The sequence below is a fragment of the Lepisma saccharinum genome, chromosome 30 (genome assembly GCF_977018435.1).
Source record: "Lepisma saccharinum chromosome 30, izLepSacc3.1, whole genome shotgun sequence".
NCBI lineage: Eukaryota > Metazoa > Arthropoda > Insecta > Zygentoma > Lepismatidae > Lepisma > Lepisma saccharinum.
This window is the reverse complement of record NC_139258.1, coordinates 20,403,559-20,419,306: the sequence shown is the minus strand read 5'-3', so window position 1 is coordinate 20,419,306 and position 15,748 is coordinate 20,403,559. Positions and strand designations below refer to the sequence as shown.

Sequence of the window (15,748 nt, the reverse complement as noted above, 5' to 3'; positions counted from 1 at the left end):
AATATCATAGTGATTAATATACAGGATGTCCCAAAAGTAACTATTCATTTTCATGAAAAGCATGTTTAAGAATAGAAACATATATATATACATACAAAGGGCACATTTGATGCATTAGATATCAATAAAGTTCAACGTTGCCACCCTGCATGTCAACGCACAGAGACCACCGTTCCGGCACGGAACACACTGTATTTGACCAGGTGTGATGCTGTTGACCACAATCTTTCCACACAGCTGATCCAGGCTTGTGATTTTAACACTGTAAACATGGGACTTGATGTAACCCCACGCGAAGTCTAAGGTGTTGAGGTCAGGTGACCTCGGACCCAGATACGTGGTGAACCTCTCTCTACTGATGCCCCGTCCTGGGAATTTACGGTTGAGGTAATCGCGAACAATGAGAGCAAATTGGGGAGGTGCCCCGTCCTTCTGGAACAAAACTGTATTCAGAATTCCATCCGACTGCAGTTGTGGTTGCAGGAAAAGCTCAAGCATATCAAAGTAACTTGTACCTCTTACCGTTTGCTCCACAAACATGAACGGTCCATATATCTTAGTCTTGGTCATCCCTAGCCACACGTTCAACTTTGGGGTGTTTCTCTCACATTCTTGCAATTCATGAGGATTGCTGTCGTCCCATATCCGGCAATAGTGACGGTTCACTAAACCACATGTGTGAAATGTGGCCTCGTCTGAGCAGAGGAGGTTGTCTTAACAGGTTTTCATTTCCCACGGCCTCCAGAAGGTCAGCACACATTTCAGTATGGGCTGCATAATATGCCTTCTTCAGAGTAAAACCAACAGTATGCCAAACACTGGTTCGTGGAATGTTCAACTCACAGCTCAGCCGATGAACGGAAGCATGTGGGCTCCTTTCAACAGCCTCACGAATGCTCCTGACGTCCCCTCGATGTTGATGGTTGTCCAGGACGTTTCTCATGAAGCACGCTACCAGTTCGTCTGAATTTGTTCACAAGAAGCCTGATATGGTCCTTGTTGGTGACTCTTTTCCATATCTTCGATGGTACAGCTCACGCACCTCCTTATGACGATACTGTCATTGGCCCCGACATGGTCATTAGAAAGTTCACCGGAAGGTGTTGAAATGTGCATGTTTGCTTTGTTATTCCATGCATAAGTGTACAGCCGATGGAATCTGTGTGACTTCTGGATACAACACGTGCAGCCTATTCTTTTGGGAAGTTCACACATAGGTAGTAAAATTGTTGTTTTTACTTCCTTCTAGCAGCAACTCTGCGCACATTGAATAATCTAAAAAGCATTCATTATTGTAATTATTGTTCAGGCTGTAATCTGATCTATTTCAACAAAATGTTTTCTAAAACGGGGTTGATTCAGCGGGAGATTAGCTTTTCTACATTGCTGGCTACGTGCGGTTGCATTAGGCGGGAAGTGGGAGGAAGAAAAATAAAAAATAGCACCGCGGAAAGCTACACAAAATAGTACGCTGTTTGGCGAATGATTTGTAAAAGGTTCGAGTTGATCATAAAGAAATGTTAACTTTAATTATTGAATAGATCCTTAACGCATGCAATAGCATTGTGAAGTGATGCTTGGTTCTGTAATTAAAAAGGTAGAATTTGGGGTAGTGAAAAGGGGAGAGAAGAGTTCGGAAAAATGGATCCGATTTTGCATGAATGTTGTTGAAAGGCAGTGATATTGCCTAGAAAAGTGCATCGATTTTGGACTCGTTCAATGCTCTAAGCCAGTGTGCCTTGATCAGCATTCTTCATGGAATGAAGAGACGAGTTTGTGCCTTTGGAAGTGAATGGTAATACGGGATTTCCCTGTGAAAAAGTATGACGCTTTCTTGGCTCATCAGGTAGGCTGTTTTAACATGGCTGACTGCAGGTAAGAGTGGAACGAGTGGATCGCATTAAGCACGTGGTAGCGTTTTTGTGTATGATCGCAAGCTATTGAATTAGACATTGCGTGCTCGCCAGGAAGTTTACCTCAACTTGAAAGTTAAATATCGCCTAGCAATATTTAATCATGAACCTTTTTGTACGAAAGTGGTAGTAAGGTATTGACGATTCGTGGCACACGTAAATATGTGTGTGCACATAACAACAGATACATCGTTATGGTGATGTTATTTTCCCGAGTAAATAAAGTTTGTAGACATAAGCAAGTATTTAACCAGCAGTTGGGTGGAAATTGTTTTCACGTGGTTAACTACATGTATGCTTGGTCCCGTATAATTGAAGGAAGCATTCATTTCTGCTTGGGACTGACATAACAAATCTCGGGAATAAATTTTCCAAATATATTTCCCTGAACATTCTAAAAATATTGTCTACTTTGAAAGATGTTAAGAATTAAGAGTAAAAGGTGTGAACGCTTATTGATATGCACAGACTTTTAAATTTATAGCTATTCCGTTGCTTCACATTAAAATACTTTGAACAATTTACTGTATCTGTTGTAAATTCAATCTGGTACATATGTCACAATATAAACGCATAATGTTAAGAAAATGACCAATTGGAACTGGTCGGTCAGATTTACTATATACGAGGGCAAATAGAAAAGTCTTAAATAATAAACAGGCAGGGAAATCAAAATATAGGAATTTTTCTATGTACCTTGCACAATTTTTCCACATAATTACCACAGTGGTTCAGGCATATGTCCCATCTCACCACTAGTTTGGAGATGCCGCTGTTGTAGAATTTGGCCGGTTGATCGTGAAACCACTGCCGGACAGCGGTCTTTGCTTTGTCGTCGCAAATGAACCTCTGTCCTGCCAGGAACTTTTCAGTGGACCGAACACGTAAAAATCATTGGGGGCAAGGTCTGGACTATATGGTGCATGCTCCAGAATCTCCCATTTGAACGACTGAAGTCTGTGGATGGTCCTGTTTGCCACGTGGACAATATTTTCTGTTGTGAGCTAGTAGGCGCGAAGACGTTGATTGTCATGAAGGTCTTCTCGGCCGTTTTTAAACTCTCAACACCACCACCGCACAGTTATCAAAGCGAGACACTTGTTCCCATATGGCAGCAGCATTTCCCTATGGATCTCGATGGGCGTTCGTCCCTTGCTCCATAAAAAACGAATAACAATTCACTGCTCATACAATGTGGACGTGTTGAGTACTACAGCTATCTTTGCAAGCTGACAGCAGCACCGTGCCACAGAGCAGCCGAGAGTTAACGCTGGGCAATAAACATCAGTATTGTCATTTGTGATTACTTTGAACACAATACCTTACTTGATAACATAATAGAATTGTAGAATATAACCGTGAACATTAATTTCCTTTTTATTATGCTGTAAGGCATAATTTGTCTCTTTCTGATCAAGTGGGCAAATTTTTGGTAGTCTTACACAAATGTTTTATCCTTGTAATTCTGCATGGAAAGGGTTGTCGATCTCTAGTACGAAGGAGTAAAATTACTTACATGATCAATTTCGTATAGGATGTCCAAAAATAACACTCAAAGTTTGTCACACTTATTTTTCTTTTGGTTCAATGATATAATTTTATTTTTAAGTTGTTTTTTTTTGTACAAGTAAGAGCTTCAGACATTGCATCCTGCGTTACTGCATGGTGGTTATATGAAAATCAGGTTGGGAAGCAAAGGCTGTTGAACTTTGGAAATTTCAGGATTGGAAAGGTTTAAGGTGGGGTTTCATATAACTTTAAAGGTTGGGTAACCACGCCAGGGGCAGACCGTGATATCCTCGAATGTTTTATCACCAAGTTTCTAGGAAACAATGGCTATTCTTTCTTCTACAGAGAACATCTCTTTCAAACACCTGTGAAGGAAAACAATACATTACTGGTTTCATGAAAAAGCACAGTTACTTTTGGGACACCTTGTATTGCCTTGTGATTAGATGTTCTTGTGTGCGGATAAGCTATGTAACCTTAAAATTCACACCTCTATAACCTCTGAGCTACAAATGAACTTGACATTAAAGATGAAGTATAATTCATTTCTTATCTTTTTCAGACTATAACTGTGACACTTGTAATGTAGGCCTAAATAAAGATAGAACTCGCCCAAATAAGAATTCATTTGAAAAGTATTTGCCCTTCTTCTTGCAAGACAATCCCAGTGAATCATGCGTAAAGGGAGGACATGCAGCCTATGGGCAGGTAGGGAAAGTATTAATTTTTTAACAATTTTTGGAATGTTTTTATTCATGTATTTGTGGTGAATACAAGGGGCGTCAAAGACAAATTTAGAAACTCACACAAGTGACCATGCAAACCGATCATATTGTGCTAAAGTAATGTATTCACATTTACTCAAGCCGGCCCCCGTGGTGGAGTGGTTAGCACATTGCGCTGCTAAGCCAGGGGTCCCGGGTTCGAATCCTGGCTTGGGCATGCACGTTTGTGACGTCTATTCATCAATTTCATCATATCATCACTCATCCCAATCTTCACAAATTAGCCAAAAGTGGCACAAGAAGCGAAGTCAAACAAATCAAATCACATTTAAATTTTTTACATGCTGCTATCTGTTTCCAGGTATTTGCTGGGACTGTGGAAATTTACCCTTGTGACTAAATTATGGCTGAAGAGCAATTGAAGTATTGAGCGGTGATAGTTTTTGATGCTGCCTAAGACCATCCACACCCATTTGGTCAAGGTATACAAAGACACTTCCCCTTCCCTTGCCACCGTTTACAACTGGGTTAATGAGTCCGAGAGAGAGAAAATCCATTCAAGATGAGCCAGCTTTATCTTCAATTGCTGTTCAGCCATAATTTAGTCGCAAGGATAACTTTCCACGGTCCCAGCAATTACCTGGAAAGAGATAGCAGCATGTAAAAAATGAGTAAATGTGTTCACATTACTTTAGCACAACATGATCTGTCTGCGTGGTCGCTTTGTGTTAGTTTCTAAATTCGTCTTGGACGCCCCTCGTATATGGGCATTTAACGATTATGACTTGTGTGCATAAAGAAGGTTAGTAGTTTTATGTTTCAGTTTAATGCTAGTAGCATTTCTAATTTGAATTCATGCATGTGCTTCTAAGAAAATAACTGATCCTTGTGTGTGTAATAGTTACCAAGTTTCAAGATAACAGGAAATAAATTTCTTAACCAGTTGCCAGACACATTATTTTCCCAAAAATGGTCCATATTTTACAATTTTTTTTTGTGTGTTTGTAATGTACCAATATCGGCAATTAAGGAACGGTAACGAAATTCTATTTTTGGGGTCAAATAAGGTCACAAAACTATTCAAAAATCCTCCATAATTATTAACCCGAGTTAACTCGTACATATAAGGAAAGTACTACAAATGTTTGAAAATAAAACTGTCAAAAATAAAATATCTTCACATTTTAATGCTGTCCAAGTTTACAGACTATGACACTTACTGTCTCACATCAAAAGTTACCCACAGTGTGATAAACCCAAAAGCATGGGCTAACACAGAGTGCAACATCGCAATGTAGGCAATAGTATCTTGACTTGCGACGAATCTTCTTTCCTCTCGCATCAGTGGAAAGGCAACAACTATGTAGTGTCACGGGAGTCCGGTAGATGGCAGCAGTATCTCGACAAGCTATCTACACCTTCCACCTAGTGGCCAAAATTGGAATTAACACCTATTAAAGCTCAAACGAGACTGTCCGGGTAGGCAGAAAAGTACACTGTAGTTGTAAAATTTTAACGAGATAACTTGGGTAAATAATATGTAAAGCAGAAACAAATTCAGAGTTAACTTTGGTTAATCAGGCAAGTGGTTAAATTAGTATTTAATACAGATTGACTGATGTGAAATTTTGCCCAATACCAATAAAAAGGGCCACGTATTTATGGTGAGTAAAAGATAAAAAACTGGGCACATTTTTGGGTCCCCTTAATCTGCCCATACATTGTTTCACGGTGTTCATTCTAACATGTGCTCTAATGTTCATATGCATAATGTTTTACTTCTCTCATTTCTAGGGTGTAAATTATGATGTTGATCCAAATGGTTTAGCTCACGCTAAAGCAAATTATTTCATGGCATATCACACTATTCTTAAGTCATCAGAGGATTATTATGAAGCTTTGAGGTCCGCTAGAAAGATAGCTGCCAACATCACAGACATGATAAATGCACGAAATGCAGGAACAAATCAAACCACAATTGAAGTATTCCCTTACAGGTGAGTAAAATTGTGACAAGTTAATACTTATTAGAAGTGTACCCGTATGAAATTTTAGATAATACAAGATCGTCATTGTCTTCTGTGTGGATCTGGCCAATGCAGTGATTGACGTCAGCAATGTTAAGCATTGGGTAAAGAAGTTCAAAGAGGGAGAAACCGAAATTGAGGACAAGCCAAGAAGTGGCAGACAGTGGTCACGAACAACATCCGCCACACGATTCAGGAGTTTATTTAGGAAATTGCTGATGCAGTGCGCATGTCCTACAGGTCAGCACAGTATGACCAGCTTCTTATTGCACGTCCTTTAAAATTATTTAGACAAGAAATATTGTCCTTATACGTTTAGGGGTTAGAACTAATATTCTAAGATATTTAGAACCGCCAGGTAATAACTGACTGGTAACATATACAATATATAAATTTGCATACCCTCTCCCGAAATGAAATCACAAATACAGCACTTAATGAACATCCCCCCCAAAGCAAAAATCTTAATTTGCACAGTGCCGTGGCACAGGGGTGCTCAGAGGGGGGGGTTTCATGACATGCCTGCGTCATGGGAATTTTGGGGGGACAAAATTGTATACATCTTCACACAAAAATTGGCTTATTGATTTTTAGTTATGGTTATTATGAACAAGTTTGCCCCCCTAGTTTTGGAACCCAATCGCCACCACTGCCACCTCTTATGCGTTTAGAATCGGTTTGGAGGGGGGGGGGTTGTACTGTTTGCATTAATACTATGTCTTTTGAATCGGTTTGGATGGGGGGAGGGTGTACTGTTCACATTAATACAAGGTTAGTCAAGCAGACAAACTGCTAAAAATAAGTTTCAATACACTAAAAATGGCAGTGAGCCTAAGCAGTTTTGTACAGTTTATGTTAGCAAACATGAAAGTGAGCCTAAAGTACCTAATGTAAACATATATTGCTTAAATATGTCTGTATTATATTGTTCCGTGACTTTTTTCTGACCAAAGTAATTTGAGTAAATAATTCAGCATAGTGCATCATAGACCTTGGGGGGATGGGCACCCCTGCTGTGGCATAACAGCCTGTGAGGGCCAGTGCGTACCTACTGACTGCCAGCCTCACTCCAATCAAAGGTGGGAGACCATCCAACCAGTTATGGGGTGATATGTGGTCTGCACAACAAACCCCCAGTCATTGTAGGTTTTTCATGATCAGGTTACACTACTCATTCATAGCTTCCCAATTTCCTCATGAAATGGTGACCAGCAGTCCCATACACTGGCCAAAATCAGGAAAAGTTGTTACGCTTAACTCAGAAGACTCAAACCTGCATGTGTCCTGTAGACGGAACTCAAAGCTTGTAGCTTAGATCACATGGTCACGGTGCGGGACATAGCAGTAATATACTGGTATAAAATATACTGGTCAATTTTAAGTGACATATTTTTTATGCATGTTTATAACTTCTGTATGTATGTGACAAAGTAATTGCATTTAGGCATTTATATTACAGTACAAGGGTGTATGTATCGCACATTCATAAATGCAACAATATGGCAGAATTTTGTACTAAGCTACAGGCGATTATTTTACAAATTTGCCTATATTACACTATTAATTTTGGCCACAGCACACTACAAATATAAATCCTAAAGGTAAAACATGGTCGATATTTTTGGTAGTATAGTTGTTTGAACCTAACAATATTGAACGACTTTTTATATGTATTTTAAAATACAAAACTGAATTCTTAATGTTCTCCTTCCTTTTTATTTCAGTATATTTTATGTGTTCTATGAACAATATTTAACAATGTGGCCAGACACATTGAAAGGCCTTGGCATCTCCTTGACTGCCATTTTTGTTGTTACCTTCATATTGATGGGTCTTGATATTGTGTCATCGATAGTAGTGATAATCACAATTCTGATGATAATTGTGGACATTGGAGGACTCATGTACTGGTGGAACATATCGTTGAATGCAGTGTCACTGGTCAACTTAGTCATGGTAAGCAATTTTTTTTTATTTATTTCCTCAAACCTTGATCTTACACTTACGTGTCTGCACTTCAGTAATTGCAAATTCACTAGGGCTGAACCGATAACTCTTACAGATTCCCACCGATGCAGATACTTGAAAATTGCAATACAGTAAAACCCATTAAGCCGGACTTCGCTTAATCTGGACAGCCCCCCCGCCCCCCCCCCCCCAAAAAAAAGCAGGATGCAAGGTTTTAAATGTGGCTAGAAGTCAACAATCACATTCGTCATATTGCTCCGTAACATTTTACTGTACTGTATAGTGTATTTAGGCCTATGCCCTTTAAATACACCATAATAAACATGTTTTGTTGCTATAAAGGGAGTGTTAATGTACTTTCTAATGTTTTTTTAGGTTATTTCAGTTAATCCGGACTTTCGTTAAACCAATCAAAGTATCCCCACATTAGTCCGGATTAACAAAGTTTTACTGTAATTAAAATTTGTTCAAATTATTGATCGCTATTGATGTGTAAATATTCTTCTCCAATTATATTCATCAATTTACAAAAAAAAATGCTTTAGAACATTAAAGAGTTACATCAGAATATTGAAATGGATGTATGTAATCATTAGTCTGTATTAATCTACCAAGTTCACTTCACTAGAATAGTACTGTTTCATATGTAATAAGTATGTATTGCCAGAGTACAGGAAAGGAAAGCACATATTATTTTTTCTCTGTTTTTAAATTTAGCATTTAACCAACCTTGTATTTTAATATGTAGTGCCATTGAATCGAATAAATGGAAATTATTCTTTGTCTTTCAGGCTGTTGGCATATCAGTTGAGTTCTGCAGTCATCTTGTCCATGCGTTCGCAGTTTCTGTGCAACAAACTCGAGTTCAACGAGCCAGAGATTCACTAATAAATATGGGCAGCTCGGTAAGGAATGTAGAATAACAATGAAATTTACTTGATATTTACCATAAGCGGTTTTTGGTGGAATTTCTGCATGGATTGGAATTTTTGAAAATATATAAATAAATAAATGTCGAATAGACAGATCTACAGGGTGAGTCAAAAGTCAGGTTACATAGGGATTTATAGTATGTCTTTGATGTGTGCACGTTGAACATTAATGCATTTGTGCATGCGACGTTTCTAGTTCTCTAGAACATCCGGCATAATCATGTCTGCATATTACACAATGCGTTCCTTCAGATGCTGGATGTTCTGAATCTTAACTGAGTAGACAAGCACCTTTAAGTGGCCCCAGAGGACAAAATTCATTGGCCCGGGGACCACGACCACCGATCCATGCACCAGGAGACTGGACATTCAACCATTCACGAACAATTAACAAGACATGGAAAACTTCCTATATAACCTGACTTTTGACTCACCCTGCAGTACTATTTTACACTAGAGTAACAATTCTACAAGCAATACATACATACAAGAACAGCATGTTTTTACGCATGTAATTCACTATTTAAAATATATAGCGAATATAATGAATGCATTCTGTAATGATATAAATGTTAACCAGATGCTACAACATATAACTCAATCCACTGATTATTTATTTCCAGGTATTCTCTGGCATCACACTTACTAAATTCGGTGGAATAATTGTGCTAGGCTTTGCCAAATCCCAGATATTCCAAGTTTTCTACTTCAGAATGTACTTGGGCATTGTGCTGTTCGGAGCTGCCCATGGCCTTATCTTCCTTCCTGTGTTATTAAGTTATATAGGTAAGTGCAAGGCATATATGATTTCTGTGTGTACATTGAGTTTTTCATTAATGACTTCCAGATTTCAAGCACGATTTTATTTTTGTTCAACATTTATATAAAGAATAAACATTAGTTATAATTGTTGCCAGTATAGTTTTGCATTTGTATTGTATAATTAAGGCAGCTTATCCTCTCATTGGGAATTTATAACACTGAACCAGATAAAATTATCATACCATGATTTTCCCACTGACCTGAAAACCTGTAAAAGTCAGGGAAATTAACTTGTAAGTTAAAAAAACTTGGAATTTTAGGGTATTTTGTAAACATAGGAAAAGTTGGGGAAAATGAAAGGCTTTGCCAGGTTGAGAGCATAATTGCCTAAGTTACTTGGTGCAATATATTCCAGATAGACTTCCTCAACTTGTAATCAAAGGAACCTGGGTTCGATATGTGGTGGATGCACATGGCACAGTGGTTTGAATCCTACTTTAAACCGTAGGTCCAGTTCCGATTAACCTTTTTGTGCATAAAGTGGGTGTTCTTTGTGACTGCATAAATTTCATCATATCATCGCTCATCATCATCTTCGCAATTAGCCAAAAGTGGCAGAACAGCATAATAAAATAAACCAAATAATAAACAATGAAATCAATGATGTTTATACATAATTTCGTAGTAAGAAATGAAACTGAGTGCACAAAATATGTTGTCAAAATTTTTTCAGACACATTTCAAATTTTAACTTACTCTGAAATTTTGGTTCTATAAGCTCTCATATAGCTAGTGCAGTTGAATTAGTTTCCTGGCTTGCAGAAAGATGGCATTAGTGTTACATATCAGCAACAATAGGCTGCAGTATAGCTACAATGAATGTTATAAACATACACAGGTAACAATGTTGTGGAATTTGTGAGGAGGCCAGAGGTATATGGCTCAGTGGGTGCCACAGACCCACATTTAATCCCTGGTTGAACCATAACTTTTTAATTAAGTCCTATCATCCGAGTGCCATCAGCTATTTCAGTTGAATATAGTTGTTAAAAAAAATACTTGAGCTTCTCGCATGAAGTCCAACTACTAGTATATGCTTTGTGTATTGTACATGTTTAAGAGAGTTGCTAGTACACCCTTGTTCCTATACAGTGGCGCAATTTGAACCTTTGACTCCTTTATACTCACCCACCTGAGATAATTATTGCTGCTATATATCCTTGTAGCTTCAGCATATGTGCAACTCTGGCGGTTGCACTAATGTATTGTGCAATTAATTTACCATTAGTATGATGAAAACTTAGTTGGTTCAGGAATCAATAACTTGCAATGAAAATTTACATTAACATTAGCCAGTAGCAGTGCATAGAAAATACAGGGTGATCAGTTTGAGATGTCAGAAAAGTAAACCTTCATACACAAGAGGTTAATGTACGTATCTGTGAGCAGTTTGTTGAAATATAAGCACAAAGGATGTTAGTTTCGAATGAGTGGAGGTTTACAGTCTTCAGCTGCGTGGCGGCAGTAGCGTGCATGTAATACTCGAAAATTTCGCATTCCATACAACATACTGTGTGTGCTGTTGTGACGTGCGTTTGTTACCATGCACATTAGCGCCGCCATGTGGCTGAAGTCTGTAAACCCCACTCATTCGAAACTTACATCCTTTCTGCTTATATTACAACAAACTGCTCAGAAATACGTACGTTAACCTCTTGTGTATAAAGGTTTACTGTTTTGACATCTCACTCTGTATAAAGGGTGGGGTAAATTAAGCAGTAGATAAGGTAATTGGCTGATAATTATGTTAATTCGTTGGTTTGAATGGTGACAGTGAGTTGCCAGAATCAATAGACAAATATAGTAATTTTTTGCAAAAACACATGGAATTATTATATACTTGTGTAAGAAGAGAGAACTCCCAATTGTCCTTTGTAATATTTTTGTCACCCACCGAGAATCAAACTTGTGACGGCTTTCACCAAATGCAAGAGTGCTAACCATTCAATTATGCAGGAGATCAAGTTTGGTACATCTCTATAAAGTTATTAATCATTGTCACCAGCAGATTAAGGAGCACTATACAGGGAATAATAATAATTATTATTATTATCAAACTAATACCATGTATTGATACATACATACCTACATAGATATGCAGGTGTAGCATGCATAACAATAATTTATTCTAAATTTCCATCAGTGCTTTGATTTCTGAACAATACAAGAGGGCTGAGCGGATACTACTATGAACTAATTATCAATACTCTTCCCAATTCGCATGGATTGTTATTGTAACAATTAAAAGTTGTTCAACTTCTGAAGAAGTTCTTTGTCGCATACATTGAGAGTTCCTCGGCAGGGGTTTTCATTGTGAGCATGAACAGCGCAACATCATACATTACTGACGTTACACATTCATTGCCATAAAAAGCCTTCATTCTCTGATGAATGTCAATTGGGGTCATCACATGCAGTTTGAAGCGCACCGACATAGTATGGTTACATGCTTCCATTTTCCTTGCTCTAGTTCAGCAACCCCTGGTGATAGAAGTTTGAAAGTTGGATAGGAGAAGCGGAGAAGTCTGAAGAGTACAATGCATTGTTGCTCAAAATCCAAAATGTCTTTACACAGTCACAAAAAAATAGGAGGCATTACTTTTCAGCATGCCTTCATATTTTTTATTTCACTGCAGTTACGTGCAACTATTTACCAGAGGTTTGTTGTAAAAGATTCCAAGAAAAAAGTCTGAACATATTAAAATTGATGACATTTAATACTTAATAAATAAGAATTTAAATTCTTTCATGGTTTCCAGCATAATTATTCTCCGTAAAAGTTCTGACCAGCATCAGTGAATAAATCGTAACCATTAATTTTCCTATATCACAGGTATTGACTAATACCAATACATTATGATTAACCATTGTATCAATTGTTAAAATTTTCATCCCAATCTGCTCAGCCCTGAAAAAAAGTTTTCATAATGATAATGGTGTAGCGATATAATGTGTCTGTCCAGTGTATTCACTGTATCAATATGTCTGCACCTGTACCATTTGTATTTAAGGGAAAATATTTTGCTTTTATCACAATTTATCTGTGGCACAGACTTAAGGCAAGTGAGATTTGTTGCTACACCAGGGTTCGAACCACAGACCGATTTGAATCTCAGGGTCTCAGGTTCAAATTCTGGTGTTCTACAGCTTTTTGGTATCATTTTGTTAGTTGTAAAGTAACCTTTAATATGTTGCTAATGTTTTCTGTTTACTTACAGTTATCTTTTTATTATTATTATTAATGTACAGTAGTGCACATAAGTATTTCATTACAGTTGTTGAAGCTGGGGTATGCTCCATTGGAATTATGTAGTTATGTAAGTGAGCGAGTGGGTGAGAGCATGAGTGATCTCATTCTTTTATTGCTGTAGGGCCATCTTTATCTAAGAAGGGGGATTCCCAAGATGATTCTAATCTCCTTCCTAATCATACTTTGGATCTTCCTAATCATACTTTGGATTCAAGATCTCCTCCTCCTCCTGATCAATCTTCAGTTTCAGAACAAAATGTACAAAACAGCAATGTAGATAAAGCGTTTGAAGACTTAGGTAAACAACAAGTGCAGGCAACAATGCTTGCATTATTTACTTTCCCCCGTAATGTTGTTTCACCAGTAAAGATTGTGTGAAGTTGTTCATTGTACCTGTTGATGCCACAGTTCTGAACTTTCCCCTCCTTTCTTATGATTGTACCGTTGCATCCAGAGAGTTGGTGAAAACTAGCCATGTGCTGTTGTTGACTTGATTGTTGGACTGTGACAATGAGTTAATTTTGTGACACTAAGCATGACTGCATTTCTAAGTTAACACGTTCATAGAAGTATGCACAGTAAAGTTCACAGAAACCCATTTAGTGTGGTTGACTTTCAACCTGGTCATGGGTGTTCTTAGTAAATATAAGGTAAAGTTCCTATGCCTAACATACTATGAAGCCAGATATCCCAGGTTTAAACTCTTGCCAAGGGTAGGGGGGGATTAATATGCCTTATCTAACCACAAAGAATTTAAAGATAAAAAGGGAAATTTTCAGTCTGAATTGGGAATAATGTTGGAACAGGATAGCTAGAAGTGAAATAAGAGGGTCTGTCATTCCAAGACTGGAACCTGTTTCGCTTAAGTTTCAGGAATTACAAGCATTTTTTGACCTCAAGAAAGGCTTCTGCTAGCATTATCTGCCTGTTGTATTTTTGTAAACATTTGAATAAATATAACCAAACTGCTGGCTTTATAGTTTAGGGTTTCTGTCCTGTTTCATGTACAGTCAGACCAAAATTTGCAAACAAAAGGCGTTGAAGAGATTTATATTGATTTGCAACTTTTCTGCACAACTTTGAAAGACAAATGTTTAGTGTCACAAAAAAATGAAGACTTCAAAATGTTTGCTGTTTTTTGTTGTTTGTTTTATTTTTATATAGACAAAGCAATTTTTGTTTCTAGCTGTATGTAGTGAATGTTTTACATGTTGTGCATTGTATGCTTCTGCTTGTAGCATTTATTCCCTTGCATGAAACAATCCTACCTTTCACTTAGCAGTAATTAATGCACAGTGTTCGTCAACATGTGGTCTTTGCATACTGATGTGCCTAAATGTGCAGTGGAAGACATAGAGTAATTATTAGGAAGTAGCAAAGTATATTTCGAAGATGCATTTTTATGGCTTTATAGGTAGCTAATAAAAAACAACTTTTGGGTGATATGATGTATAGAATTTTTACATATTGTTTCTCTTGTAGTCTACGGTTGTTACAAGCATATAAACAGTGTTTTTCGTAGTGACTTTTCAGGAGAACACATGCTCCCTTTATCACACATTTATTTTTAGTTTGATTAAAGAATGGTTCAAAATTTTAAACAAAAGGGAATCAGTTATACAATTGGTCATGTCAGTGTGACATTGTTGTAATATAGCAACTTTACTTTACATATTGTTAAAAACAGTTGCTTGAAGAACTGGATATAAAAGATAAAAATAGACTAGTTCATCTCTTGATGCTAATTAAACAGCTTCTCAGAAATGATTATACAATGCAGATTACACTATTTCATCCAAATTTTGAGTGTAAAGTCCATGAAATTAATTGTACAGTATACATTTAAAGTAAATTCAGTTATGACGATACAAATCTAACCAGAGCCGAGGCAATACTGATGTGTGTATTGGTCAATGTCAGTGGCATCTATATTGGAAGGTATCACTTGGGATTTAATTATATACTTTTCCGAGAATGTGTTTATATCACAAGATGCACAGAATTCCAGCAATAGGTTTGTAAAATCCAGATTCTGGAGACTGTGCAAATATTCGCATTTCCTTTGTCAGTATTGCTGGCAGAAGTGGTGATCTACTGATAGTTCATTTAGTAGATCTATGAAAAGTAAAGATCTGCTGTGCAATACAGCTTGTATTCCGACATTTATAATTATTCCAAACATTTATAATTACTCTTTACAAGCACCTTAATTCTAACCAAACTTAAGGATGTGAAACTAAACGTATTAATTAGAGAACTTAAAATTCAATGTTTAATTGTGACGTTCTTTAACTTTTGTATATATTCAGGCAACTCTTTCAGTTAATTTAATTTTACTAGAAACTTTAGCTTATGTACTGTACCAGGGTCCTGGGTTCGAATCCTGACCTGGACATTGGAGTGTCCATTTATCAATTTCATCATGTCATCACTCATTCCCATCTTCGCAAATTAGCCAAAAGTAGCACAAAAAGCGAAGTAAAATAAAGCAATTCAATCTATTTATGTACTGTAAAAATGTATATGTGTAGGTAGTAGTCTGAATTTCAATGTATCTGAGCTTTGCTAAAGTTGAAATGCTGATTTTACTTTACATCATTAC

At 37.2% G+C, this 15,748-nt stretch overlaps 1 protein-coding gene across 6 annotated transcripts in view; it reads left to right on the top strand.

The window, feature by feature from the left end:
* The window catches only part of Npc1a (Niemann-Pick type C-1a), a 139,971-nt gene that overhangs the window by 115,336 nt on the left and 8,887 nt on the right, over positions 1-15,748 (top strand). For 3 of the 6 annotated variants that reach the window (XR_014441014.1, XR_014441013.1, XM_083115569.1), the window contains 6 exons: positions 3,985-4,130; positions 5,942-6,144; positions 7,899-8,130; positions 8,934-9,047; positions 9,698-9,860; positions 13,268-13,444. Coding sequence is in view for 3 of the 6 variants with exons in the window: in XM_083115569.1 (XP_082971695.1) it covers positions 3,985-4,130; positions 5,942-6,144; positions 7,899-8,130; positions 8,934-9,047; positions 9,698-9,860; positions 13,268-13,444 (1,035 nt within the window). In the remaining 3 variants the exon portion in view is untranslated. The remainder of the gene's footprint in view (positions 1-3,984; positions 4,131-5,941; positions 6,145-7,898; positions 8,131-8,933; positions 9,048-9,697; positions 9,861-13,267; positions 13,445-15,748) is intronic. The other 3 variants (XR_014441015.1, XM_083115570.1, XM_083115571.1) reach the window with 1 other exon arrangement.